The following is a 27,342-nucleotide window of genomic DNA, read 5'->3' on the forward strand; positions in this document are numbered from 1 at the left end:
TCAGAAGACGCTAACCTGACAGGCTGAGCTCAGAATGTCAATTAGTGTATACTCCTTGTCAGAGATGGGGAAACTAGGTCAAGAAAGTAAAAACCCTGTCAGAATTTGGCTTTAGTCACAGGTGCTTCTCGTAATGACATCATTTACCTGCTGGTTGAGTACAAGCACCTGTAGCTAAAGCCAAACTGTGGCATGGTTTTTACTTTCTGGACCTGGAATTCCCATCTCTGCTCCTTGTCTGTATTTACAAAATGCTTTAGTTTTTACCCATGTGGAGCAGGGCCGGCCTAGGCTACAGGCGAGCTAGGCGGTCGCCTAGGGCGCCATCTTGTGGAGGGGGCGCCAAATTGCAGAAAGGAAAAAAATAAAATTTAAAAAACCCAAACACAATACCCCCCCCCCCACACACCCACCCACACACACACACACCGCCCCCTCGTGTTTTCTAACATAAAATATGTTATATAGCAAATATATTTTATTAAGTTTCTTTTTTTGTATTACTTCTATTTCAAATAAATGACTGTGAGTTCACGACCTGCTGTCCTGGCGCCCTGAATCAGACCCGCTGCTGCCGCTTAAGGTAGGGGGAGGGGTCGTATATCATCTCAGAGTGTAGTGGCAGCACTTTAGAAAGATAGATAGATGGTTGGCACACTTGTGTTGTTTATACATTGACATCGACAACAATGAAAAGGTCCAAGCCTTCAGGTGCTGCACTAAGAAAGTGGCGAAAGGAGGAGGAGGAAAAACGGGCCCAGGGTAGAGGTAAAATAAACACGAAAATAGCGATAGTGGAGCTTCTTATAAAGTGCAAAATAGCCCTTCTTTCCACCATGGTCATGAGAATACGCAAAGTGCCTTGTCAGTTCTCAAATAGGGATTTTCCTGGGAACCAGGCCCTACGCTTCTCATCTTCGAAGATTGGAAATTCTCATGATAGTTTGGCCATACTATAAGCTGAAGGTGTAGAAAATGTAGTACTTCATAGGTCATTCTCATCTCCAAAATTTCTTTGAAGAAAAAAAAAAAACTTTTTGTAATTCTTCTGTTGATACGATACTCCCCTTTTCCACACGCAAGGGCTAGCGATTGCTGGCATTCTGAGCCTGTCATAGATTTTTCAACTGACCAAACTCGAATAGCTAAAAGTACTGAATATTTTCTTTTTGAAATAACCAAATTAGCAATATGAATACATATAGAGTTGTCGTTGAGAAAATTACATTAGCAAGGAGAAGTCCACGTATTTTAATAATGTTTCAAAAAGTAAAACTAGTATATTATTCTTCACACACAAAGTGAAATATTACAAAAGTCTTTGTTTCAATTTTTACGATTATCAAAGAAAGACAAAATAACAAATCCAGTGCTTCACCAAATTTGAATATTGTGACAAAGTTCAACAATATAGTCTCACTGTGTCCCAATCTTGTCAGCTAGTTAATGCAAAACAACTCCACAGCATTTAAATTGTCTCAATGTGGTTTAGTAAACTTCAGAATCATGGGGAAGACAGCTGACTTGCCGGTTGTCAGAAAATGATCATTGACACCCTGCAGAAAAGATATCCAAAAGAAATTGCTAAAGAACCTGGATGTTTACAGAGAGATATATCAAAGTACATGAACAGAGTGTTAAGAGGAAGGGGAAAACATGGCAGAAAAATGTGCACAAGTAGCAAGGATAAAGAGGATGTCAGGCAACAGTGATTCCAAAATCTGGGGAGTGGCCTGAGGTTGGCTAAGGAGTGGCCTGAGACTGGTGTCAGTGCATCAAGAGCCACCACATGCATCATATGTCTGCACGAAATTGGCTACAGTGTAGATTTCCCTGACTCGAGCCACTCCTGAACTAAAAACGTCAGAAGCGTCTGTGCTGGGATAAGGAGGAAAAGTACATCCCAAATCCTCTTTTCAGATGAAAGTAAAGTTTGCATTTCATTTAGAAGTCAAGGTCTCCCAGAGTCTGGAGAAGTGCAAATGTTGAACTGCTTCAAGTCCATTGTGGAGTTTCTACAGTATCGGGGAGCCATGTTATTTGCTGCTGCGGCTCCATTCTTTTATCAAGTCCACAGTCAACGCACATTTATACTTCACGCTGCTGATGAGCTTTTTGGAGACAAGGATTTTATTTTCCAGCAGGATTTGGCACCTGCCCACAAAGCCGAAACTACCGAGATCTGCATTCATAGCCATGGAATAACAGCACTTGATTGGCCAGCAAATTCACCACTTGAGCCCCACTGAAAATTGATATTCTCTTGTCAAGAGGAAGACAAGGGAACAAAAGCCCTGAGATGCAGACCATCTAAAGGCCGATATCAAAGCAACCTGAGCTACAATAACACCTGAACTGTTCCAGGCTTATCGGCTCCATGTCATGACACCTTGATGCTGTATCTAAAGCAAAAAGAGGCCCAGCAAAGTAGTGAGGGCAGATGACTTGAATATACTTTTCAGAAGGCAAACATTTCTGTGTTTGAGGTCCTTTTTTAATAATATTTTAATTTTATGTCTTTCTGCCATAATTATCAAAATGGAAACAAATAAATATTGTTATTGTAATAAAGCTGCCTTGCCTTTGGAGCATTCTCAAGCAAAGATTTCTTTATATAGGCTTTGGATAACCCTAATTCTTTTAAGATGATTTTGTTTGAAATGGGTTTTGATTTTAGAAAAATGCTGCAAATTCAACAAATATTATTTTGAAGTTCTTTTTACATATAACATCTCTCAAAACACTTATGTGCATAATTATTTGGAACAGTGCATGTGAACAAATTTTTTTTTTATTTTTTGAAAAATGCTATTGGGTTTGTTTAAATCATTCTGACAAAACAACAACAATACAACAAACTTCTGAATTATAACAGCTGACGAACTGAAAATTATTTTGAGTGCTATTTGCACAGACTATTAAAAGCAGAGAAAAAATAATTTGCATACTAAATTGAAATGTTGAGTACTGGGGTGGAGCTATCTCGACTCTGCAAAAGTGGCAAAGTTGGTCTGTCAACAACATCAACGCCTCAGGCCTTACAAGCTTTGGATACAAAACACCGTTAAGGATGGACAATCATATCCAGGTACCAAAAACAAAACAAAATGCCCCGTCTACTAAAGTCTTGTTGTTTGTGTGTGTTTTGGAGGCTTTTTCCTCCCCAGGTAAATTGTGTATATTTAGTTGAATGCAAACCCAGCTAGTCGGCCTTCAACAAATTGACGATAATGTTGGCGTTTAGGCCTACTAATGTACGGTTGCTACTCGTTGGGAAAGTGTCCCGCAATGTGCTGTCTTTCTGTAAAGTACTGTAACTCGTTGGTAAAGTGCAAGGATGCTGTATGCTTCGGTCGAGTTAATGTTGCGTAACTTTTGGCGTGTTTTCTATTTGCCGAGCTGGCTCGTTTAATGACGCACTTTTCGATCAACATATTGCGCACTTGTCGTGTCTCGGACAGTTGGCCCCTTTACGATTGACAACATGATTAAATACATAGACGAGGAATGCTGTAAAATCATGATGATATTATTTTAACACATCAGGTTGTTTACGAATCCGTACAAATCGTTTTAGGGGCCAATAAGAGACAGCGATTTTTGATTCATTTCGGTACTCGGGATTTTTTATTTTTTTTGCCGAACACGAACTGAATCATTTAGGAGAAATGACTTTAGTTATAAAACCATAACATTTTTTTTTAACACTATTCAAAATAAAAGACCCAGAGGGGAAAAAAAACATACAATAGGCTATTTAACCTTTTTTTTTTTTTTTTTTTTTTTAAATAAATAAATAAATAAATAAATAAGGTCAACATAACTATGAAAACGTCTAATCAACCAAAACCATTTAAATTGTTTCAAGTTCAAATTAAATACAACTATCAAGAGTAAAAATACCATTCAAAATATCTGGTAGTATAACTAATTTGCAAGGAATACACATTGTTTATGTGTACAGTACACTGTAATCAGAGTCGTACTGGGGCCAAAAATCGGCTCAGGAAGTTATTTCTGAATGTTCACTGTGCATGTGTTTCTTCTTGGTTTCTTCTTAGTTTCTGAGTGAGGAGCGTTTGCAGGAACGAGAAACCTGGCTTAAAGCAACCAATACAAAGATCTTTCAAGTTAATGGCCAACGGAAATATGGGGGACCACCTGAGGGTGAGCATGAACTCTTTGTACTCACCAGCTTTTGGGGCATAACGGCGTACTAACTTCCGGCTGCTAGGCTAATGTATAACAATAACAATGACAGCATCAAACTCTAAAGTGAAGCATGAAGTCCATGTGTACATAGACATGCACAGGTTTTTCAGATGTTTAACTCATATTTTCTTATAGAGCACAAAATCAACAACTTTAACAAAGTGCTGTACAGAAAGTGTTAATGAAACAGAACAGAAAGCCTTTATTGTCGCGTTCTACGGTGCAGATGCAGTAAAATTGAGGTTGTAGTCTATTAGCCGGGACGCCCCGTGTTTTGGGCTAAATTGTTATGTCCCGTACGGGACCTCAAAAGTCCCGTAAAATAATTCTCACTTCTGACACGGAATGCAGCAAACCATTTTTGGACCACGGCTGCTCCCGTAGGTTGACAAGTGACAAGGAAGTTGCTCGTAGCCAATAAAATGAGTCACTGGGTGTGACGTTATGTGGAGATCTTGCAAGCTAAGAGAGGCAACTAGAGAGCGAGAGGCACTTCTTGGTTTCTATCTTAATACGTTGGCTGCGAACGTATCAGCGGGAGCAATACAAGATGTATTCTCGTACTATTAATGAACAAATACTGCGAGAATTTAGCTTGCTGACAAGTTTCGCAATCAGCGCTTAACACAGCAAACCGCACTCTACAGGTCCTAGATCAGCTAAAACGGCAATGTCACACAGGCATCAGGCATCGTCACGTGCATTTGTTGTAGCGGCTTATACTGCACAAGTGGCTAGAAAATAATAATAATAATAATAATAATAATAATAATAATCATGTGTACTGTTGTCCGGTCGGTTAGGAAGCGAGAATGAATAAACCTGTAAGAAAGGAAAGACTGTGCTGTTACAACAAGTATCCATGGAAAAAGTAAATTTGGTGAGTCACGCTCCTCTTTTTTTTTTTTTTTCACTTTTTTAGGAAAGAGACAAATTGTGGTTTTGTATGAGGTTACTACATAATGATGGCCTGCAGTAATAGGACTAAAGGGAATGTACAAACTTTGTGCATTTCGAATTTAATCAGAATATACACTGATTTCACACATTATGCTCACACCACCATGACACCGTGCCGTGCACCTGTCCCTTATTTCAGGATGAGAAACTTGGCAACGCTATCTATGTCAGAAATATGCCAAAGATTAAAAGTTCCTGCCAATATTGAGTTTAAAGATTTTTTGTTTGTTTGTTTGTTTGTTTCTTTCGCTTGTTTACGGGTCAAATAAGCTTGAAATATTGGGCTTCAACTTTTCCCACATCTCAATCTCATTTTATGGTACTATTTTCAAAATGGCCGTCAACAGGTTTTTTATATATATATATATATATATATATATATATACCACATAATGACCATTCTCAGACACGGCGCTCCGCATACGCTTACCACGCACTGCGCGTAGGGCACCAACTGCCTGACCCCGGGTTTACACCGGTTGCGGTTGCGGTGCGGCTGCGGTGCGGTGCGGTGCGTCTTGACTGCGTGCTCCGGACGCGTCAATTTTTTGGCCAATCCACACCGGCTCCGCACAGCTGCGGTCCGGCAGCTCCGTCGCCGACCACTTCCCGCCGTGTCTCGCGTGACCGCGCGCGATCATGTGGCATTAAACGCAACGACAAACACACAGAAAGTCTGTGCTCAACAGAGAAGCAGAAAGAGAGGTGTACTTTTATTATTTTGTGGCTTTCTACCTCCAATATAAACCTCTCCTCGTCCATGTTCACTGGTGTCTAAACCGTGAATGAGCACCTCGCACGTTAACTCCAGGCCCGTCTACGCCCACATCACGTTTTGCTCGCATGCTTGCGAAATAGGAGCTGGCGAGTGTTTTATCTTGAAAGGTATCCGGAAATTTATTTTGAAACTGCGTCGGTCTTCCTGTCTCGCTCGATGTGTTTTGTGCTAGCTTGCCATTTGCCGGAGGCCTACCGCTGCGGCGTCCGGCAAAAATAGAAAATAGGCTATCCTTGCGGAAGGGCTGCGGCACGCCGCAGCTGAGACGCAGTCGACACGCAACGCACCCGCAAGCGGTGCAAACTGCACCATTCGAATGAATGGAATCTAATTGCTTGCGTCGCCGGAACGCACCGCAACCGGTGTAAACCCGGGGTAAGGGGGCACCAAAAAACAAATCAAGCCCGTAAAAATAATCATATTAGTAATTATAATATCAGTGTCTAATATTTAAAATAAAAGCTTGTAAAGCATGCTAATAAATACAAAAAATAACGTAGCATTATTTACTCGACGAGCGGTATCGCTGGTCTACGTTGGTGCATAATAATTTAAATAAATTCCAACCACAGCACAGGCTGTGTAAATAAATTGACAAAAATGGGGGGGTTGATATATTGATACATGGTTTTATGTATCGATATTGGGATATGAAAAGGTGTATCGATATGATAGCGATATATCGATATTTCAAACCCAGCCCTACTTACAAGTTATTTTGTTTAATAAAGCAAAACTGACAAATACTCAGATATTGTTCATTTCTACCAGGGGAGGGGTGATGGGGTGTGCGGACGGAGTGTTGGGGAGGGGGGGGAGGGTCACCACAAAACATTTATGCTTAGGGCACCAAAATGGCTAGCGCCGGCCCTGACCATTCTAAGTTAATACAATCCTAAACTTGGTGCCTAAACCTATGCTTTTGTTAGTGATATCATGGTATGTTATTATGATTAATATGCCATCTTGAAAATCCAAAATGGCCACCAGAAAATGTGAAATTTTGCATTGTTTTCAATGAACGAGGTTCTGTAATGGGTATATTTGTCTAGAATTGTGTTTTTGATTACACTCAATAACCTATAGTGATATTCAGTTTTACCTGTAATGATGTTCATTTATACACAAACAAACTATCAGCTATTATATAAATTCCACATGTCTGAAAAGCATTTTTTCAAACACTGTACATACAATTAATGTACAGTATACAAGATTTAAAGTACATTTCATACAGCTCTTCAGAATCTCCTTCGTTGATTTCTTGGCAATCTTTAGTAAATTAAATCATCACCAGGGCTGGACTGGAATAAAAAAATCAGCCTTGGCATTTTGACTTTTTGATGGCCCGGTCTAGCCTGGCCCAGCCCGACATGTAGTTCTGCCACAGATTTTTACTGTTGATGTTTCAATTTAAGATTTATATTCAAACTGTATTACCGGACTCGTCCCTCTAAATTGTGGGCCAGTCTCTTGGGGTAAAATGTATGAAAATAATAATTAAAACGCACTGCATCAGCCCCAAAAGAGGCTGGCCCACCGAGCATCTGCCCTCTATGCCACATGGCCAGTCCAGCCCTGATCGTCACTTACTATCTCTTTCTCTCCATTGCTATGAAAGTGTGGAATGGCCCAGCCCCTGGATTACACTGTGAGGTTTTCATCAACCACATCCCACGAGATGCCTACGAGGACACGCTGATCCCCCTCTTTAGCTCCGTGGGCCCACTGTGGGAGTTTCGCCTCATGATGAACTTCAGCGGGCAAAACCGTGGATTTGCTTATGCCAAATACGGCTCATCAGGTGTAGCTAAAAATGCTATACGCCTGTTAAATGGTCACAAGCTTGAGCCAGGTTTTCAGATATTTGTATGCCGCAGCACAGAGAAGAGGCGCCTCTACATCACAGATTTACCAGCCGACACCGACCAAGACATGCTTCTTCAGGTACTGCAGGGTTCTCACTGTCTTTGTATAAAAGTATGTAATGTATACTGCTGGGTTGTTGGCACTGGTAGTGCAAATTACTATCGTGTAGATAGCATGAGTTTGATTCTTCAGCAACTTAAATTCTCATGTGGCAGCTAGCTCACAAGCTCACCGGGGTTCCCCTCGGCCAATGAACAGGCACCAGACATTTTCACAGTATCAACTTCTTGCTTAGTGTTGTGTCGGTGTGGGTCCACATAACAAATACACTTAAGGCACACGGTGGCACAAGAATTTAGCCCTTGGCTCACATTACATGACAGACATTTGAGCGCATACTTCCTGCTGGTTAGTTACCCACAATGCTTTGCATTCCAACTTATTACTGTAGCCTGAATAACACAAAATGCATAACACTTGGGAGTTAAAATAAGGAAACTGAGCTTTTCTGTAAATTTTGGCATCAAAGGAAGATGCATTTTCAGGGCGAAAGCATACCAAGCTAGCTAGCTTGCTAACTGCACTGGTAGGAATTGGCCAAGTAATGCTAACTATTAGGGGTGTTAAAAAAAATCGATTCGGCAATATATCGCGATACTACATCGCGCAATTCTCGAACCGATTTAATAGGCGGCTGAATCGATTTTTAAACTTCCATTTTTAATGGAAAAATATTTAACAAAACGTCTTACTTCGCGTTAGGGTTCACACCTGGACCATGGAAGAATGTTATATGAACGGAACATTAAGCCTTAATATTTTATTTTAATGCTGTTCAAACATGAAACAGATTACAACCTGTATAAGACTGACGTTTCAGATAAATAAATAATACATTTTCATACAAATCTTACACTGTACAAGTTTACTGATTAGTATTTTCTAAATTTGAATGAAAAAAATCGCAACAATCGACTTAAATTCGTATCGGGATTAATCTGCATCGAATCGAATCGTGACCTGTGAATCGTGATACGAATCGTATCGTCAGGTACTAGGAAATTCACACCCTACTAACTATGCAACTCACAATTGCCAAAGAGAACGAAGGTGCTCAATTCACGATAGTCGAGGGAAATGCTACTCATGCTGGATGCCGAATTGTCATTGGGTGCCATTTTAGTCATGCCAAAACAATTAATTTAAAAAAAAAAAGTTGAACATCAGGAAAACCCAAGATGGTGAAAAACAGTTTGACATTACAGTGGCCTATATCTCCACTATTCAGAACTACGGTGCCATGCTGTCAGTCTTGACAAGTTTTCTGCAATTATCTTCAAACATATAGTCTATAATGTATTTAGAAACAAATCTCTGAATTCACTTTACAGATTTAAAATTCTGAACGGGGCGTATCAATGTTAAATTTAAAATCTACATACATAATAATGTGTTGATCAAATTGACCCATAATGAAAGTGAAAGTACATCTTTCACAGTACCTGCTGTATTCCAGTATTTATCTCTTTCCGAGATCTCATTTGTGAAGCAGCATGTTTAACAAGGCAATGTTTAACTAGCATACGTATACTATTGATGATCAAACCTACTAATCTTTTCTAACATCTTTCTAACCACCAGGATCTCCGTAGACTGATTGACGGGGTTGAGAGTCTTTCTCTGAAGTCTGGACATGAAATAGAGGGTGTGTCCGCTGTCGTTGACTTCTCAACTCACCATGCAGCTTCTATGGCAAAGAGGGAACTGGTGGAAGGTGAGTGAACTCCTGCAACTGCAGAAGATGGACATATAGTTGTGGTCAGAAGTTAAAAGGTGACCTAAGGCAAGCTTTGCAGCGACAGCAACCATCCGCTGGATGCCCGAAAGGATGCAGCGAATTTTCGTCCACCGAAAGTATTCGTCTGTAAATGGTAAAAAATAGGTATTTTCGGCATTCGGTCAAAATGGGTTCACGTATGGAGCCTTTCAAGCAACATTTAGAGACAGCAAAATTCCTGTTTGCTGTTTTCACTCCGGGCGGCACTGGGGGTGAGTGGTTAGCACATCCACCTCCCAGTACTGAGGACGCAGGTTTGAGTCCAGCCTGCGGCCTTCCTGTGTGGAGTTTGCATGTTCACCCCGTGCCCTTGTGGGTCTTCTCCGGGTTCTCAGGTCTCCTCCCACATTCCAAAGACATGCTTGGCAGTAGGGCTGCACGATATTGGAAAAACATGCGATATAGTTGATGAATATAGCAATATCGATATTTAACATGTACCTGAAGAAATGACATTTTTATTATCTAATGAAAGAATTACATTTTTTCATGCAGCAAAATAATCAAACTCAATGTATTCAATAATGTTCAACTATTGGATGGCAGTGCACATTTTCGTTAAGTACACTGTGTTCCAACTCTGTTTTGCACTTGCATTATTAGGTTTGGAACACCCATGTAACTAGGGGGTGAAAACCAAATAAAAAGAGAGGGTGAGGAGGGGATTTTTTTCAGAGTGCAGTAGTGAATTGTATCAGACAGTTCCTCTCCTCGCGAGCTTTGAACTTAGTGTCTTCTCTCCTTTCTTGTCATGTTGAATAAATGTCAAACAGGTAAACCTGACAATCTGACAGGTCAAATTCAAAGAAAAGCACAAAATTCCATATCATACTTATTGCATGTCTTTGCGATATGCATATTGCATAGGCCAATATCGCGATATCGATATTTTTTCGATATATTGTGCATCCCTACTTGGCAGGTTAATTGAACGCTCTGAATTGTCCCTAGGTGTGCTTGTGAGTGTGAATGGTTGTTTGTCTCCGTGTGCCCTGCGATTGGCTGGCAACCAGTTCAGGGTGTACCCCGCCTACTGTCCGAAGCCTGCTGGGATAGGCTCCAGCACCCCGCGACCCTTGTGAGGAGTAAGCGGTCAAGAAAATGGATTGATTGATGTTTTAACGCTCGTTGTATTCAATAACGAAGCCAAAATTGTTCCACAAATTGGTTTGTCAACTCCGTCACTTTCTATTTTGTTTTTCCGCTTCTCTTCTGTGTGAGGGGGTGAGTGGGCTGAACCGCAGCAGTGATCGGACATTAGCTTGCGGGAGAGGGCTCTTCTGCAGCAGGCTGCATCTGCTTGTGTACACCGAGAGGCACGCACACGCACGGTGGCGTCAAAGTGTCAATACAAAATTTGTTGCCGAACCGAAAACCTGTGGTCGATAAAGGGCGTGTTGTCCTGTGCAGGGCTCTGTCTAATGCAAGGCTGACACATGCACGACTTTTGGCCACGAGTTTTTCGTGGCAAGTCGTGCCATTTGGGGCACGAAGTGGGATATAACTCGACGTGAGCTGTTCGTGAACTATTCGTGGCACTTTGTGACAGTCGTGGCATGGCGTGCAATGCGCACACTGCCACGTACTGGCGCGCATCCTTCCCGCATCGTCCCGACGAGTTCACAAACAGTTTGCGCATTGTTCACAACCCGGTCACGAAATGTTGTCAACATGGCACGCAGTCACGACGGGTTTATGCACACTTCACGCCACTTTACGACTAGTTCGCGCACTGGCACGACTCGAGTCATGCCAATTCGTGCCACAAAATCGTGCAAGTGTCAGCCTTGCATAAGACTGAGATCTGTTGCATCCCTCCTTATGAATGGTTTTGTGTTTTTACCCCCAATCATCCTCATATGAACTCGCCCTTAGACTCAACAACCTTTCACATCAAAGAGTCATTTGAGCACGTTTTCATTAGATAGTTAAAATGTCTCATTTATGGTCCAAACAAATCTCATTACATTTAAGATAAGACTTAGCACCTAAAAAGTAACTTGTTCTTAGACAATTTCATTCTATTATAATACTAATGATGATAATAATGTAATTAGAAATCAGCCAAATATTTGTGGTAAGATGTTTAGTTTTTGAATTGGAATAAAACATTAAAGTAGTAGTTCACCCCCAAAATGACTTCTTTTTTTTCTTTTTTTCTATTGATTATTCATGCCATGGAGACTTGAGTACAGTACAGTCATTTTTTTTTGTATTTGTCACATTTCTAACAAAAATGTTATTTGAAAAAAAAAAAACCAACTTACCATTCATTACAATAGAGACCAAATGCAATGCACATTTGATATTGTATGACTACAAAGGTGTCATGTTGTGTCAACCAAATTCCTCACAAACAGAGCTATTCAAGTCATCTGGTGAACTTTTTTCTGTTTTTAATATCGCATTATATGTCACAGACACCAAAAAAAATCTCATTGTCAGTTTTTTCCAATATCATGCAGCCCTGGTTTGGAGCAATCAAACAAAAATTTTATTTCTAACTTGAAGGTAACGTTTAGGGATAGACCGATTATCGGCCGGGCCGATTATCGGTGCCGATATTTGGCAGTTTGACAAATATCGGTATCGGCCTTTTGACCAATCTGAAAGCCAATAAAGCGGGTATTTTGAACACATTCTGACAATTTGTTCACCTTCTGCAAAAATCTTTTGAAACTTTTTATGAATCCTGATGAAAACCCCAAATTTGCTACGTTTGCGTTCATTTTTTTGCACAGTGAAATACAGGAACTTTTCATTTATGGATCTATTTCAATTTCCACTTTATAAATAAGGATGCTGACACTGGGAATTCCCTACATGTTTTATTTTTAAGAATTAAAAAAAAAGTAAAAAAAAAAAAAAAAAAAAAAAAGAAATGTTGAAACTCCCTGCAATTTTTTTTAAATATAATTTTTAAACAAAGCTGCCAATATCGTTTAAAATTGAAAAGAAAAAGTACTTTTTAATTTTTACACTAATATTTTCTCTTCTACAGCAAATAAATATCGGCTTGAAATATCGGTTATCGTTCTCCTTGACTACTAATAATCGGTATCAGTATCGGCCTTGAAAAAGCCATATTGGTCTATCACTAAGTCGTTGATATTCATAGTTTTATGTCAACAAACTACAAACAAATGTCCGACTCATTTCCAGATTTAACGAAACAAATCACCAAATTCTTATACAATAGGCGCTTTTCCACCGCCGGAACTTTTGGAGAACTTTTAAGTTAACCTTGGTGAAATTCAGTTTGTGCGTTTTTCCACCAACAACATTTACCAGGGTAATTAAATTCCCCAGGGGGCATCCAAGTACTATCTTGGCAACAGGGTCTTGCTGAGCCAGGCAGGAACTTTGAGGGGGCGGGCTGCAATGACCAAGGCTGATTGGTCAAAATTGGGGGCGTTGTTTTACATGGCTGGACTCAATCTAACTAATTTGAATGAATTACCAAGAACTCCAAGACACTGTGGAAACACAATTCTAAATTCCCTGCGGAACTTTTACCACCAAGAACTCCCTTTACCCAGAACTCAAAGTTCCTGGGCTTGTTGGTGGAAAAACGCCTATTGTGAGGATAACAACAATAGAAAACTGACATTTATACAGTTTATTTACATTTATACACAGCTTTTCCTCATCCTTGCTTGTGAACAACTGAACCTGTTGGGGATGCTACTTTTTTGCTCAGTCATGACACTTAGCTGTCTCCTATTAACCTGTTCACTTGTGGAATATTCCAAACACGTTTTTTGATCATTTCTCAAGTATCCCAGTCACTTGTTGCTCCTGCCACATTTTTGTAGAACAGATTTTTGCAAATTCAAAATGAGAATATTTACCAAAATCAATAATGTTCATCAGTTTCTACATTATTTTTCCCTTTTGTAGTGTATTCAATTTTTACGCACCATCCAAACGTGATTACGATGTATCCTCTTCATGCTTTGTTAAATATAACCTACTAATGTGTATGATTTTGTCACTAGCATTTCAGAAGTCGTTTGGCTTGCGCATCTCAGTTGAGTGGATGCACCCAATGAAGCCAAGCAAAGATGAGTCGCGCCTTCCTCAGAAATCCAAATCCCTCCTGGCTCCAACCCCAAAGCTTCCATACCCCGGGGCGAACGTCTCTCAGATTTTAGCCCAGCCTTCTCCTGGCCCAGAACAACGTTCGTTCTTTTCCGCTGATTTCTGCAGAGCTGTGGGAGGACCCGTTAGCCGCAAACCAGCTTCCGATCAGTGTCTCTCGCCTGCAGCATTGTCACCCTCTCCAGTGACTGAACTTCAAAAGAATTGTGCCTTGGCTGGAATAGCTATGCCACGATTTGAGTTCTTCCACAGCTGTGTTATGCCTGATGGATTCCTCCACCTTACCTTTCATGTGAGTATCCTTGGGCTTGGTGTCTTCCCAGGGCAGGTTAGGATCTTGCCAGGACCTTCTGCCACAACCACACTGGAGAGAGCTCGAGATGCTGCAGCTCAGCACGTGCTGCAGATTTCAATGGGTCTGAAGGTCTTCCACCGCTGAATCTGATAAGAGCCTACACACTCCTTGTACTTGTTCATGCAGTTTGACTGTTTTGACTGTCTTAAAAGAGGTATTTAATGTTGATTGTTGTTTGTTACCCTATGCATGTTTTTTATTACGAGCTGCAGTGTAATGATTCGGTTTGATTGAGCTTGTTTTATCATTGCACGTGTTTTATTGCTTGTTACCCTGTGCATGTTTTTTCTATTACGTGGAGTGATTTGACTTAATTGGCTGAACTTGTTTTAGTCTTGCATGTTTTTTATTGCTTGACTGGTTTCATTATAAATGTGAAAAGAACATGCACTGGTGGCGTTTTTGTAAAAGCACAACATGAAAATAATTCCCCCCTGAATTAGTAGTACTATGAACAATTTCCAACACTCGGGAATTTCTGATATTTCCACAATGCAACACCAATTACACGGTGAAAAGGCATTGTATTGCTTTTGCCTATGGGATACAGCTCTCAGAAAATTGTGCCTAAAAGTTGTACTACAGTCGGATGTCCCAATCACAACATTATAGAAACTGAATTATCATTCCATGTTTTTCCCATTGACCTTGAATGTCTGAGAAAATGTGTAAAAGTAGGTAAAGTGAATGACCGGATGGTTTAAAATTGAGTCCAAGACCACAGTGCTTTGTTCGTGAGCACTTCCTCAATAATTATTTTAGAATTTTATATATTTTTTATTTTCTATGTATTTTAGGCATTAACCATTTACATCAGCATCTATACAAATGGAGTAAACCACTTCTCTGAGTGACTTTTACCTGTTTTTCTTTGTTCGACTTGCTGAAATTATTGACACAAATGGCCTATTCTAGGCTGGTCAGGCTACAACCCAAGATCAAACCAGCTCCGTGCTCGCTAATTGGCCATATGCTAGTTTTTTTTTTTTTTCTTTTAACGGTTTAGCTCACACGTCACAAATTTAATTTTCAATAGTTAGTATGTACAATATTCAGATGACCGAATAAGACCTAAATTGTTTGCATACGTGGTTTGGAATCTTTCGTTTTTAATAATGTACGAGTGCCTTTGGTTGTTTGTAAGGACAATCATCGAAGGCAACTGGTCCTCTGGGACCCCCTTATCCAGCCGGTTTTCCATGTCTCCCTCAGCCAACACAGGTGAGGATCGTTAAGTCAATTCAGAGCTTTCTGATTAGCTGATCATTTGAATCATCTGTCGCGTAATAATCGAGCGTTGAAAGATATCCTGTTAAACGTAATGACATTTCCGAGCCTGCGGGAGGTAGTAATGCACCAATTATTTTGTCTGCTTAAAACAGACCCCACCCCCTCGCACTTTATAAATCCAAAACCATCCACATATTTCTCCATATAACTTGAGAATTAAACAATTTTTTTTTAGCACACAGCACATAATTTTGCGTTTGAACAAGACAAAAAAAGGGGTGGGGTTCTAATCAGACAATAAATTATTGAAAGTACAAAAAGCAAAGTTAACAAGACGGCGTTTCGTCAGTTTTGTTGTCCTATGTAAGAGAATAACTTTTCTGTTTTTGTGTGCTGAACAATACAACCTATTTTATTTATAATTTTTTTTTTAGATTGCTAGCTGCCAACAAACAGAAGCGGGTATTTTTTATTTACTTGTTTGTTTGTTTTCCCGGAAGCGGCTGTTCTTGCCTTCTTGTGAGACTCGCTTTGTAGTGGAATTCCACTTATTATAATTTTTAACGTTTTGTTTTGAAACATTTTCGCTAATATAGTTTGTTTTTATCCAATTTAGCATTTTATTCTTGTGTGCTCGTTTGTCCATTTTTTTTTCTTATGTGTTCGTTTGTCCAAGTCTCCAAGTAGAGTTGTCAAACAACTTCCGCTGCTGATTTACTTCCGTATGCGTTGGGCTATCCACGCGCGTTTCACGAAATAATTTTTCTCTAATTATTACAAAACGTACGGAAACCTCGATGCAGAACGTCATAGCACTACATTGCTGGAATAAAATACCTTCTATTAAATCTCGGCGTTGGGGTAAAGCCGTCTAGGTTCACGTTGTTGAAGCTTTTTGACCTAGACTAGTTTAGCTTGCTAGCTGCTAACAAAGAGACGCGTTGATAGCAACACATCACTAAGCACGAACCAAGAGTGAGTGTGAAGTGTTGAGATTATCGTCGGAAAATGTGTGCAAAAACTGTAAAAGAAGAGTACGAGGAGGAACTGTCTCGGACAAAAGAAAACGAGCCACAACGTCGACAACTGGACGGCGTTTCAAACAAGCCTCAAGCTGTGTTACACAGAGCAGGTTTGTTTACTTGTTTAGCTAGCAAGCAAATATATTTTTTAAACATTCATCATGTGCAACCCAGGTCCAGCATAGTTTTATTATGAAGTTTAAATGTGTTAATAATACAATACGACTGGGCCTGAATTTGTGTGAAATACACAAATACCTTAAGTTAATTTCTCAAATCAGTGAGTCCTCTTGTTTCTGTGGAAGCTGACTACAAAAATGCTTTGACTACAATGACTGAAAAAGACAACGAGAGCGTCTAAACTTTATTTGAGGGTTAATCAGAAGCATTTAAAATGGTGGCAGATTTTTGCTTGCATAATACATACAGGAGTGATAATTTAACACGTATAAATTGCACCTTGAAAAGGTTAGATCAACTGAAACCCTTAATCATTTTAAATGTTATGTTCAGCGGTTCTGCTAATGGGTGTTTGTAAAACTCAATGTGCTGTGCGTTTTTGTGGTTGACACCTTACTGTAGTTGCGAAGGCCATTAAACAGCCTATACAAGAAAATAATATACAAAATAGACAGCAAATATTGATTTGCCTCATAAAATGTATAATTTTGCTTTTTTTCTGTTGATCAAATACAATTACATGTGTTTCTACCATTGTTAATAGAGAATTACAGGCAGCAGTAATGTGACAACAAAATGAAGACACCATTAAGAACTCATGGGAAAAATAATGAATAAAAGCTGTATGTATTCAAACTTAGAACTCAAAGAGTTTGTTCATGTATGCAGTATCATCCTGAACTGCTCAAGTGTCTGTGAAAGGAACTTGTGTTCTTGTGTCTTGCAGACATCAGTGAAAGATGTCTTCATCCTGACCAACAGGACCCAGAGCCCCTCCACGTTAAAGAAGAAGAGTTGGAGACTGATGTCACCAAGCTTCCAGGGACTGACGTCTTTCTAAAGCATGAAGATGAGGAAGATCATCATCAAAGTGAGGAAAACAGAAAGGTTGAGGCTCCAAGCAGCAGCTCAAGTCAACACAAGTCAGAAGGTGATGCAGACATCTGTGGGGGATCACAATCAAGCAGCCTTTTAGCGCCGCTATCAGATAGTGACGACATATCGTCACACTCGCCTGACACTGATGATGATGATGATAGACACGCTAAAGGTGATGTGACATGTCAAGTTGACAACAAACACCGGGAATGTTCTCAGTGTGACAAAACCTTTTTCAACAGGTCGTCATTGAAAAGACACATGAGAACACATACTGGGGAGAAACCTTTCTCCTGCTCAGTGTGCGGTCTGATAGTAAACCAGAAGTGTAGTTTAACAACTCACATGAGAACACATACTGGGGAGAAACCTTATGCCTGCTCATTTTGTAGTCAAAGATTCTCTGAAAAGGGAAATCTGATAAAACACACAAGAACACACACTGGGGAGAAACCTTTTACCTGTTCGATTTGTGGTAAAAGCTTTACTGAGAAGGCCAGTTTAATAAGCCACACAAGGACACACACTGGTGAGAAACCTTTTTCCTGCTCATTTTGTGGTCAAAGGTTCTCTGAAAAGGGAAATTTAAGAACACACACAAGAACACATACTGGCGAGACACCTTTTGCTTGCTCAGTTTGTGATCAAAGATTCGCTTGGAAGGGTCTTTTGAACGCACACTTAAGAACGCACACTGGGGAGAAACCTTACACTTGCTCAGTGTGTGGTCAAAAATTCTCTGCAAAGGGAAACTTAAGAATACACACAAGAACACACACAGGTGAGAAACCTTTTTCTTGCACAGTTTGTGAACAAAAATTTTCAGTGAAGGCAACGTTACGAACACACTTCAGGACGCACACTGGGGAGAAACCTTTTACCTGCTCAGTTTGTGGTAAGAGCTTCTCCGTAAAGGGAAGTTTAATAAGCCACACAAGAACACACACTGGGGAGAAACCTTTTGCCTGTTCGATATGTGGTAAAATATTCACCCAGAAGGTTCATTTGACAAGACACACAAGGACACACACAGGAGAGAAACCTGTTAACGCTTCAGTCTGCAACTTAAGTTCCGGAGTGAAAAATGTTCGTCCTGAGCAGCAAAAGCTGACCCCCGATATTAAAAAGGAAGATGTGCAGCCGGAGACCTCCCATATTAAAAAGGAAGAAGAGGAGGAGGATGTTACCAAGTTTCCATTGACTGTTGTCACTGTGAAGAGTGAAGATGATGAAGTGAAGAGACCTGCAGCTGCTCGAGTCAGCACATGACAACAGAAGGCGATGGAGGCGCCCGTGGAGAGTCACAAACAGACAGCCTCTTAGAGCCACTTATAGGAAGGTGTTGGAGACCAGTGTGGACGATCAAATGCAATTTTGTTGCTCCGCTATCATGTAATGACAACATAATTCCACACTCGCCTTACACTGACCATTATGAACAATCAAAAGGTGATATGACCTAATCCACTGAGAACAAACCTCAGAAATGTCTACTTTGTAAGCACTAAAAAACTGACAAAAGTTAGTAGATGTTCCAGTCCATCAAATGTACTTGCTTCGATATTTTTACTTTTATGCAATATATTTGTTTGTTTTTTTGCTATTTTATCATGTATTAAATGTAAAATTTTGTATTTTATACAGTGGTACCTTGACTTACAATTCATTCTGTGACCAAAATTATAAAAACATCAAATCACTGTTCCTCGCATATATACAGTATCTGTTGATGTGTCTCTAAGGGAGTGGTGGGCTGACTAGATCCTCGAGGGCCAGAGTCCTGCAGGTTTTGGATGTTTCCCTGCTTCAACGCAGCTGATTCCAATCAACAGGAGCGTTATCAGGCATATGCAGAGCTTGCTGATGAGCTGATCATATATCAGCTGTGTTGGAGAAGGGAAACATCCAAAACCACATTCAGTTCAACAACCACCAATTCTGCCTCATACCCTTCAATCATGAATGTTTCTTATTTTGTATTTTTGTGTGTTTGTCCCATTCAATAAAGAGTTATGGCTCTCCTTGCCCACATGTGAGTGCATTACAGTTAGTTTATTTCTCCATATTTTTTTCTCCACTCAAGTGCATGGAGGCATATCTGAATTCAAGAACTTGCTCCACATCTTCATGATGGAGCTGATGTCAGATGATGAACAGATCAAGGCAAGCACTGTTTATTTGTATAGCACATTTCATACACCAGGCAAAATGAAGATGTGGTTCTGATTGGAAACACAATTTGGGGCTAGATCGGATGAACTGAATTTGTATTCCATAAAAGCGCTATGCATGCAAAGAAATTCCCTCTGTGCTGTCTGTACCTTTAGAATGGTCATGAAAAAGGAAGTCCCTTTCTCCTTCACAAAGAAGTGACCACAAAAGTTTGCCTAGATCATCTTTTCTCTCAACGATAGCACCCACATTTGCGGATATCTGTACGTGCAACATTTCCTAAATAGTACTTTCTCTGCCTCTTGATCGATGTCTACTTGTTCCCTCTGACTTTACCTTGACTGAAGATCTTTTTCTCCCTCAGCCTCTCCTTCTGTGCCTTCCCCTTCAAGACAAATTGGAAGATGCTCTTCAATTACTTTTAAATTAAACAATAAAGTGTGAATGCGTACTTTTAAGTGCAGGTTGAAAATTATTATCCCTCTCTTGACCGACACCGCCCCCCTGTGACAAAGTGCGGCACTGCAACACTATTTCCACCATAACACTGTTCTTAAAGGGCCGGGCTTGGCCTACACGTTGAATGAATTAATCGTTTCTTGCACTGTACGTTCTTTTAGTAATTAAAGTGTCTTTTGCCTTCTATCTTTTGTGTATGTACTTTGCTTTAAAATGTCTTTAGTTCTTTTGTTTGTTTTACTTTTGCTTTTAAATGCTGTAATTATGTGATACACTACGTTACGTGCCTTGCCTTGCCTGAAGTAGTCCTGAAAATGTCTCCACTATCAATCATATCTCTCCCTTTGTTTTAGTTAAATACGTCTTAAAATACATGATGCTAGTGGTGGGAAAATGAAACTTGCATTTTTTTATTTTTTTTTACTCCTCTAGATGATGCACTTGCTTTAAAGATTAAGGCTCTAGTGCAATGGAAATCGATTAATTTTCCACTGCATCTTTATTTGTCACTTAATTGTCTATCACTACTTAAGACGTCTTTGATTGTTTAACAATAAAACATGAACATAAACAACAATCATAAGTGAATGAGCTCAACTCTTATTACGTACATTGATACATAAAATTCACTCTATAACCCCCCTCATAATAGCATTGGGTCTTTCTGCTGTTGGCTGGGCCGGAGCTAACTGATTCATATAATCAGCTTTTTAGCAAGCATAAGCCCGATAACGATCTTGTTCATTGGAATCAGGTGTGTTCGCGAAGGCAAACATCTAAACCTGCCTAGCAGCAGTTTGGCATTCACAGTCACCTTTCTTTGGTTTTTCTTTCTGTTATTCACCGAAAAACTCTTTAATCTTATTCTCTCGCTTTTAATTTTCTGGATAAAGCAATAAAAGTATTACATCTGTCCTATCCTATCTTTGTGTCAAGGAACCACTTTGAATGAGTTGGGTTTCACTTAAAAAAAAAAAAAAAAAAATCCACCGTCTTGTGTCATCTACAAGCAATTACTCATATACAATACATTCCAAAATTGTTTTATTATATTCTTGATGTATAAATTATTTGGCCATAAAGATCCATAACATATACAAAAATGCAATTAGTCTGACGTACAGTCAGGAGGGTTACAGTAAAAATTACATGCTGTTAATGAATGAATTAAGTAATTTTCCAAATATACTGCCTCAACATTGTGGCACATTAAATACAGATTTTTATGTTTCAATCAGAGGAATACATTTGATAGATTGCTTTATACAGTAATCTTAAAAGATTATCCATCAGATGTCCGCAGATGCACCGAAGAAGGTTTGCATTCACACCACTAGCAGTTAACTGTGGAGATGGCTCATAAAATGGAGTCATCAACACATGGACAGAAGGTCTCCTTTTAATTCTATTATCATGTGTTGACTTGAGCTGTTGCTTGGAGGGCCAACCCATTAGTTCTGCTAACTTTGGTTATCATCTTCACTCTTCACAATGACATCAGACAATGACAATTCAATATCTTCTTCCTCCTCCTCTTTAACATGACATGGCTCTGGCCCTTCTTTCTCTTTATCGTGGGGTGGCTCTGGCTCCCGCTGCTCCACCCTGGAGCTCCACTCATGCTGCTCAGGTTGAACGTTTTCCAATCTTAAACTTAGGTCGCAGACTGAATTGGTAAAAGTATCCTCTCCAGTGTGTGTTCGTCTGTGCCTTTTTAAAGTATCCTTTTCCGTGAAGCTTTTACCACAAACTGAGCATACAAAAGGTTTATCCCCAGTGTGTGTTCTTGAGTGTCTTATTAAACGTCCATTTAAAGAGAATGTTTTGCCACAAACTGAGCACGCAAACGGTTTCTCACCACTGTGTGTTCTTGTGTGCCTTTTTAAAAGCCCATTGACAGAGAAGGTTTCACCACAAACTAAGCAGGTAAAAGGTTTTTCCCCAGTGTGTGTTCTTGTGTGTTCTGATAACCTTACCCTTTGAGTGAAGCTTTTACCACATACAGAACAGGTAAACGGTTTCTCTCCAGTGTGTGTTTTTGTGTGTCTTAATAAATTTCCCTTCACGGAGAAGTTTTTACCGCAAACTGAGCACTCAAAGGGTTTTTCCCCAGTGTGTGTTCTTGTGTGCCTCATCAAACCTCCCTTTGCAGAGAACCTTTGACCACAAACCAAGCAAGCAAAAGGTTTTTCCCCAGTGTGCGTTTGTCTGTGTGTATTCAGTTGTACCTTCCACGTGAATCTTTGACCGCAAATTGTGCAAGCAAAAGATTTCTCTCCAGTGTGGGTTCTCGTGTGTGATCTTAAGCTTCCCTTAACAGAGAATCTTTGACCACAAATTGAGCAGGCAAAAAGTTTCTCTCCAGTGTGTGTTCTTGTGTGTTTTACTAAGCCTTCCCTTCCGGAAAAACTTTTACCGCACAATGAGCATGCAAAAGGTTTCTCTCCAGTGTGTGTTCTCATGTGAGCTGGTAAACTACTCTTGTGCATTAATCTTTGACCACACACAGTGCAGGAAAAAGGTTTTTCCCCCGTATGTGTTCTTGTGTGTGTTGTTAAATTGGCCCTTTGAGTGAATGTTTTACCACAAACTGAGCAGGAAAAAGGTTTCTCTCCAGTGTGGATCATTACGTGTCTTTTCAAGAGAGACTTGGAGACAAAAGCTTTGTCACACTGAGAACATTTCCAGTGTTTGTTGTCACTGTGACATGTCGTATCACCTTTAGAGTATTCATCATCATCATCATCATCATCGTCATCATCTTCGTTATCATCATCAGTGTCAGACTGTGACGATATGTCATCACTATCCGATAGTGGAGCTAAGAGGCTGCCTGATTGTGATCCTCTACAGATGTCTCCATCATCTTCTGGTGTCATGTGCTGACTTGAGCTGCTGCTTGGAGCCTCAGCCCTTCTGTTCTGCTCACATTGAACGTTGTTTTCATCATATTCCTTCCTCAAAGGGGTAAACATCAGCAACTTAGCGACATTAGTCTCCTCTTCTTCTTTAACATAGGATTGCTCTTGCTCCTCTTCCACCTTAATAACAGAGAGACCTTCCTCCTCTTCTTCCTCTTTAATGTGAGAGGGCTCTGCCACCTGCTGCTCAGGACCAGCATATTCTTCACTGATGTCTGCAAGACGTAAGAAGACAAACACATGGTTTATTGTGACAGAGATTTTAAGGATGACAAATAATTAATGTGTTATTCAGTGTATTGCCCACCAACAAACATAAATAGAGTATATTTCCTGGTAATAATAATGTTATAAAGCTACTAATGCAAATGTACGGTATGTCAGTGATTCTTATCAAGAAAAGCAGAGAAACCCCACATCTGGCAATGTAATTTCCACAATCAATATGGCAGCACCAGTGACTTCGTAAAATTCTCGCATGCTAAATTTAACAAATGTTAATATAATAATTCAGAGTAAAATCTGTTTCGTTGCAAAATGGTGTAATACAGTATATTCATTTGAATGGAAAGCTCACTCATAAATATGTAAGTCCCAGGCCGTCCCTTTGTTATGCCTCCTCTACATTTCATAACAAATCTACGTGGGTCAAAAGTGACACGCGAATACCGTTTTAAAAGAGGGAAAAGAAAACAAGTAGTTGTAAACAGGTAGCAATTGAATAAACAAACCTGCTCTGTGTGACACTAGTCGAGGAACCTCAAAAACGGTGTCCAGGAATTGACGACGTCGCTCGCTCTCCTCTTTTGTTCTACAAAGTATCTCGTACTCTTCTTTCACACTTTTTGTACACATTTTCAGACGACCATCACGTCACTTTACATTCACACTTGATCTCTGCTTCGCGATGTGTCATCAACAAATGTTTCTTTGTTCGCGGCTAGCAAGCTAACATACGCTAAACTTAGCTTCACTGAGCGAGCGTCAAAGTGCACCAAGATGAGTTCCGGACACGAAGATGTAAGTACTGATTATTCACTCCAGTCAAATCGCGATAGTATGTACATTGTCGCAGCTTTTCTACATTCAGGACTAAAGAGTATACATTTCCAGTTAATGAACTTCGTCGAGCAATGGAGTAGAGCTTCAGTGGAGGACGTTGTACGGTAACTCCACTCGGACAAACCACGTTTTGGGAAGGCCCTTTCAAAATAAGATATCACTTTTTTTTTATGTACTTATGAAGTTTTTTTTTTTTTTTGCTCTCTCCAATTTGGATTTGGAGTTATGATCTTATTTAATAGTACTAATAATTGAAAAATATTTGGTATTTGTTGTTCTCAAACTTCTCAGGAAACACGTAGGTCTTATTTAGATGTGCAGACACCTTAGACTAGAGAACCGAGCATGAACAAATAATTTATTGTGGGTTCATGTAAATGTAGGTAAAAATCTACTTAAAACAACAATTAAGAATCGGAAAGACGGCTATGTTTTTATCCAAGCCAAGCTGGAGGGTTGTAAATACTGTCTGTCCACAGAAACGTACCGCTGTTTACAAAACAAACACAAAATGGCAAAATACAGGCTGGGTATATATATATATATATATATATATATATATATATATATATATATATATATATATATATATATATATATATATATATATATAACAAAAGTTCAGAAATCCAGCTTTTATTTCATGTTACTTTTCTTAAACAACCCAGAACAGAGCACTTTTGTTGACAGGTTTCTCTCTGTCATTTCCATTCTTCAACTCAAAATATGTACTAGATTGAAACCATTGTAACATTATCATCATCTTCACACTTGACAATGGCATCAGTCAATGGAAATCTGATATCCTCCTCTTTAATGTGGGAGGAGTTCAGCTCCTGCTGCTGCTCAGAATGAATGTCTTCCAATTCTGAACTAATATTGGAGATTGAACCCATAAAAGGTTTCTTCCTCGTGTGTGTTCTTGTGTGTTTTGTCAGGCTTCCCTTTTCAGAGAACTTTTGATCACAAATTGAGCAGGCAAAAGGTTTGTCCCCAGTGTGTGTTCTTGCGTGTGCATTCAAATGTCCCTTCCGTGTGAAACTCGTCCCACAAACTGAGCAGACAAAAGGTTTCTCCCCAGTGTGTGTTCTTGTGTGTATCCTTAAATCTCCCTTGAGAGAGAATCTTTTACCACAAACTTCACAAGAAAAAGGTTTTTCCCCAGTGTGTAATTGTGTGTGTATTTTTAAATAAGAACGACTTCCAAAACTTAAATTGCAAACTGGGCAGGTAAAAGGTTTTTCTCCCGTGTGCGTTCTCATGTGATCTGTTAAACTACTCTTTCGAGTTACCTGAAGACCACACACTGAGCATGAAAAAGGTTTCTCTCCAGTGTGTGTTCTTCTGTGTGCATTTAAATGTCCCTTCCGGGTGAATCTTTTGCCGCAAATTGAGCAGACAAAAGGTCTCTCCCCAGTGTGTGTTCTTGTGTGTATTCTTAAATCTCCCTTTAGCGAGAATCTTTTACCACAAACGGAACAAGAAAAAGGTTTCTCACCAGTGTGTAATCCTATGTGTATTTTTAAATATGAACGATTCCCAAACCTTAAATTGCAGACTGGGCAGCCAAAAAGTTTCTCTTTCGTGTGTGTTCTCATGTGATCTGTTAAACTACTCTTTTGAGTTACCGTCAGACCACACACTGAGCAGAAAAATGGTTTTTCTCCAGTATGTGTTCTTATATGTCTTTTCAATGATGACTTGTTGAAAAACGTTTTGTTACACTGAGAACATTTTACATTCTTGGAGTCACTGTGACCATGTGTCATATCATCTTTAAAGTGTTCATCATCATCATCATCATCATCATCATGTGTGACGTCACTGTCTGATAGTGGAGCTAATACGCTCTTTGGTTCTGATTCTCTACAAGTGTCTCCAACATCGACTATTGTCAGGAGTTGACTTGAGCTGCTGCTTGAAGGCTCAGCCACGATGTTCTCCTCAATTTGACCTTTGTCATCATTATCTTCACTCTCCTGAAGGACACCAGTCAATGGAGCCTGGGTGACATCATTCTCCTCTTTGCTGCTAATGTAGTGGGGGCCTTCCTCATCCTCCTCTTCCTCCTTTATGTAAAGAGGCTGTGGTTGCTGCTGCCCAGGACAAAGACATTCTTCACTGGTGTCTGCAAGACACAAGACAAACGCATGGTTTGGAAAAGTCAAGTATCATGTTATGACATAAATGTTGCATATTAGTGCAATGTTTTAGATAATTTCTACCAGCAAAACATATAATTCTCTAAAATTCTAATCTAGACTGTGTTTTCCATAATAGATTTAGCAATTACGTATTTAAATAGACTGAATGTTTTCACTGCATCTCAATATGGCTTCAGGAATGATAGGACCACCTGCATGGCAATCGTGAGAACTTGTATTAAAAAAATATATAATAATAATAATAATAATAATAATATTAATAATGATGAAGTGATGGGAGCGATTGCGGAGGTTTTATTTTATTTTATTTTATTTTTTTACTTGTCTAAAGCTTTTGATACAATCAATGTTGACATCCTGATTAGGAAGCTGCAAATTTACGGCACCAGAGGCATAGTATATATATACATGGAGGGGACAGTATGTAATGTAAGACAACCATGTTTTCGTCGACAAAATGTTCCTATGGATTCAAAACGTGGTATTGGGGCAAATCTTTTTTTCGGTACACAGAAGGAGCATCTCTCAGACCGATTGTCAACAGTATTGTCAGCTGTTAGTATTGTTACGGTTTTTTTTAGTTCAAGAAAGTAGTTTACAAGTCAGAATCAGACGTGGACAAACCTGCTCTGTGCAACACAATTCGAGGCATCTTGAAAACAGCGTCCAAGTGTTGACGTTGTCGTTCGTTCTTCACTTTAGTCCAAGTAAAGTCCTTCTCGTACTCTTCTTTCAGCCTTTTATCACACGATAATCACAACACTTAACACTCCCACTTGATCTAGAGCGCAAGGATGTGTTGATTGTAAACAAGTCACTTTGTTATTGCTACTTGCTAGCAGGCTAAAATAAGCTAACCTAATTGGACAAGCAAAGATGACCAGAGAAACTTCAAAGTGCTTCGAGACAAGTTTACCGCCAAACGAGGACTTCATTATGTTTTAGTCCCATAAAGTATAAATGGTAGGTAAACGTGCCTAGGCTTCAGTACGCAGCTGAATCGGTATGGAAGTATGATAAGAAAGCGCCGTTGGTTAGCCAAACCGTACGCGGAAGTAGAGCTAAGCCTATTTCTACGGCAAGTTCACTTGGACAAACTCCAACATGCGCCTCGACAATTTTTTTGAACGTAGTCGTGTA

At 39.7% G+C, this 27,342-nt stretch overlaps 4 protein-coding genes across 5 annotated transcripts; 2 read left to right on the plus strand and 2 right to left on the minus strand.

Annotated features, from left to right (window-relative positions):
- The first annotated feature begins 2,934 nt into the window (after window positions 1-2,934).
- On the plus strand, window positions 2,935-14,498 carry dnd1 (DND microRNA-mediated repression inhibitor 1). Its single transcript, XM_077518788.1, has 5 exons — window positions 2,935-3,088; window positions 4,062-4,167; window positions 7,572-7,897; window positions 9,461-9,593; window positions 13,655-14,498. Exons 1-5 carry the CDS (start codon window positions 3,071-3,073, stop codon window positions 14,194-14,196), a joined length of 1,125 nt encoding a protein of 374 aa, XP_077374914.1. The 5' UTR covers window positions 2,935-3,070; the 3' UTR covers window positions 14,197-14,498.
- Window positions 14,499-14,640: 142 nt separating this feature from the next.
- LOC144017327 (uncharacterized) lies at window positions 14,641-19,665 on the plus strand. Of its 2 annotated transcripts, none has more exons than XM_077518774.1 (2): window positions 14,641-16,474; window positions 17,272-19,662. In XM_077518774.1, the coding sequence occupies exons 1-2, from the start codon at window positions 16,351-16,353 to the stop codon at window positions 18,690-18,692; spliced, it is 1,545 nt and encodes a 514-aa protein (XP_077374900.1). In that variant the 5' UTR covers window positions 14,641-16,350; the 3' UTR covers window positions 18,693-19,662. The 2 variants fall into 2 exon arrangements, with proteins under 2 accessions (XP_077374900.1, XP_077374901.1); XM_077518775.1 differs by lacking the exon at window positions 14,641-16,474 and adding an exon at window positions 16,539-17,167 and having other exon boundaries at window positions 17,272-19,665.
- Window positions 19,666-21,081: 1,416 nt separating this feature from the next.
- On the minus strand, window positions 21,082-24,135 carry LOC144017324 (uncharacterized). Its single transcript, XM_077518768.1, has 2 exons — window positions 23,707-24,135; window positions 21,082-23,190 (listed from the first exon to the last, which is right to left on the minus strand). The coding sequence occupies exons 1-2, from the start codon at window positions 23,828-23,830 to the stop codon at window positions 21,515-21,517; spliced, it is 1,800 nt and encodes a 599-aa protein (XP_077374894.1). The 5' UTR covers window positions 23,831-24,135; the 3' UTR covers window positions 21,082-21,514.
- A 522-nt stretch (window positions 24,136-24,657) lies between these two features.
- On the minus strand, window positions 24,658-27,252 carry LOC144017332 (uncharacterized). The gene is made up of 2 exons (XM_077518781.1): window positions 26,827-27,252; window positions 24,658-26,165 (listed from the first exon to the last, which is right to left on the minus strand). The coding sequence occupies exons 1-2, from the start codon at window positions 26,852-26,854 to the stop codon at window positions 24,769-24,771; spliced, it is 1,425 nt and encodes a 474-aa protein (XP_077374907.1). The 5' UTR covers window positions 26,855-27,252; the 3' UTR covers window positions 24,658-24,768.
- Between the last annotated feature and the right edge of the window lie 90 nt (window positions 27,253-27,342).

The sequence above is a fragment of the Festucalex cinctus genome, chromosome 4 (assembly GCF_051991245.1).
Source record: "Festucalex cinctus isolate MCC-2025b chromosome 4, RoL_Fcin_1.0, whole genome shotgun sequence".
NCBI lineage: Eukaryota > Metazoa > Chordata > Actinopteri > Syngnathiformes > Syngnathidae > Festucalex > Festucalex cinctus.

Coding starts and splice junctions, on each gene's coding strand:
- dnd1 (XM_077518788.1), top strand. Junction 7,898..9,460: donor ACCAAGACATGCTTCTTCAG/GTACTGCAGGGT, acceptor TCTAACCACCAG/GATCTCCGTAGACTGATTGA. Junction 9,594..13,654: donor AAAGAGGGAACTGGTGGAAG/GTGAGTGAACTC, acceptor TTTTGTCACTAG/CATTTCAGAAGTCGTTTGGC.
- LOC144017327 (XM_077518774.1), top strand. CDS start 16,351: ATGTGTGCAAAAACTGTAAAAGAAGAGTACGAGGAGGAACTGTCTCGG. Junction 16,475..17,271: donor AGCTGTGTTACACAGAGCAG/GTTTGTTTACTT, acceptor TGTGTCTTGCAG/ACATCAGTGAAAGATGTCTT.
- LOC144017324 (XM_077518768.1), bottom strand. CDS start 23,830: ATGTGTACAAAAAGTGTGAAAGAAGAGTACGAGATACTTTGTAGAACA. Junction 23,191..23,706: donor ACTAGTGTCACACAGAGCAG/GTTTGTTTATTC, acceptor TACGTCTTGCAG/ACATCAGTGAAGAATATGCT.
- LOC144017332 (XM_077518781.1), bottom strand. CDS start 26,854: ATGCCTCGAATTGTGTTGCACAGAGCAG. Junction 26,166..26,826: donor AATTGTGTTGCACAGAGCAG/GTTTGTCCACGT, acceptor TGTGTCTTGCAG/ACACCAGTGAAGAATGTCTT.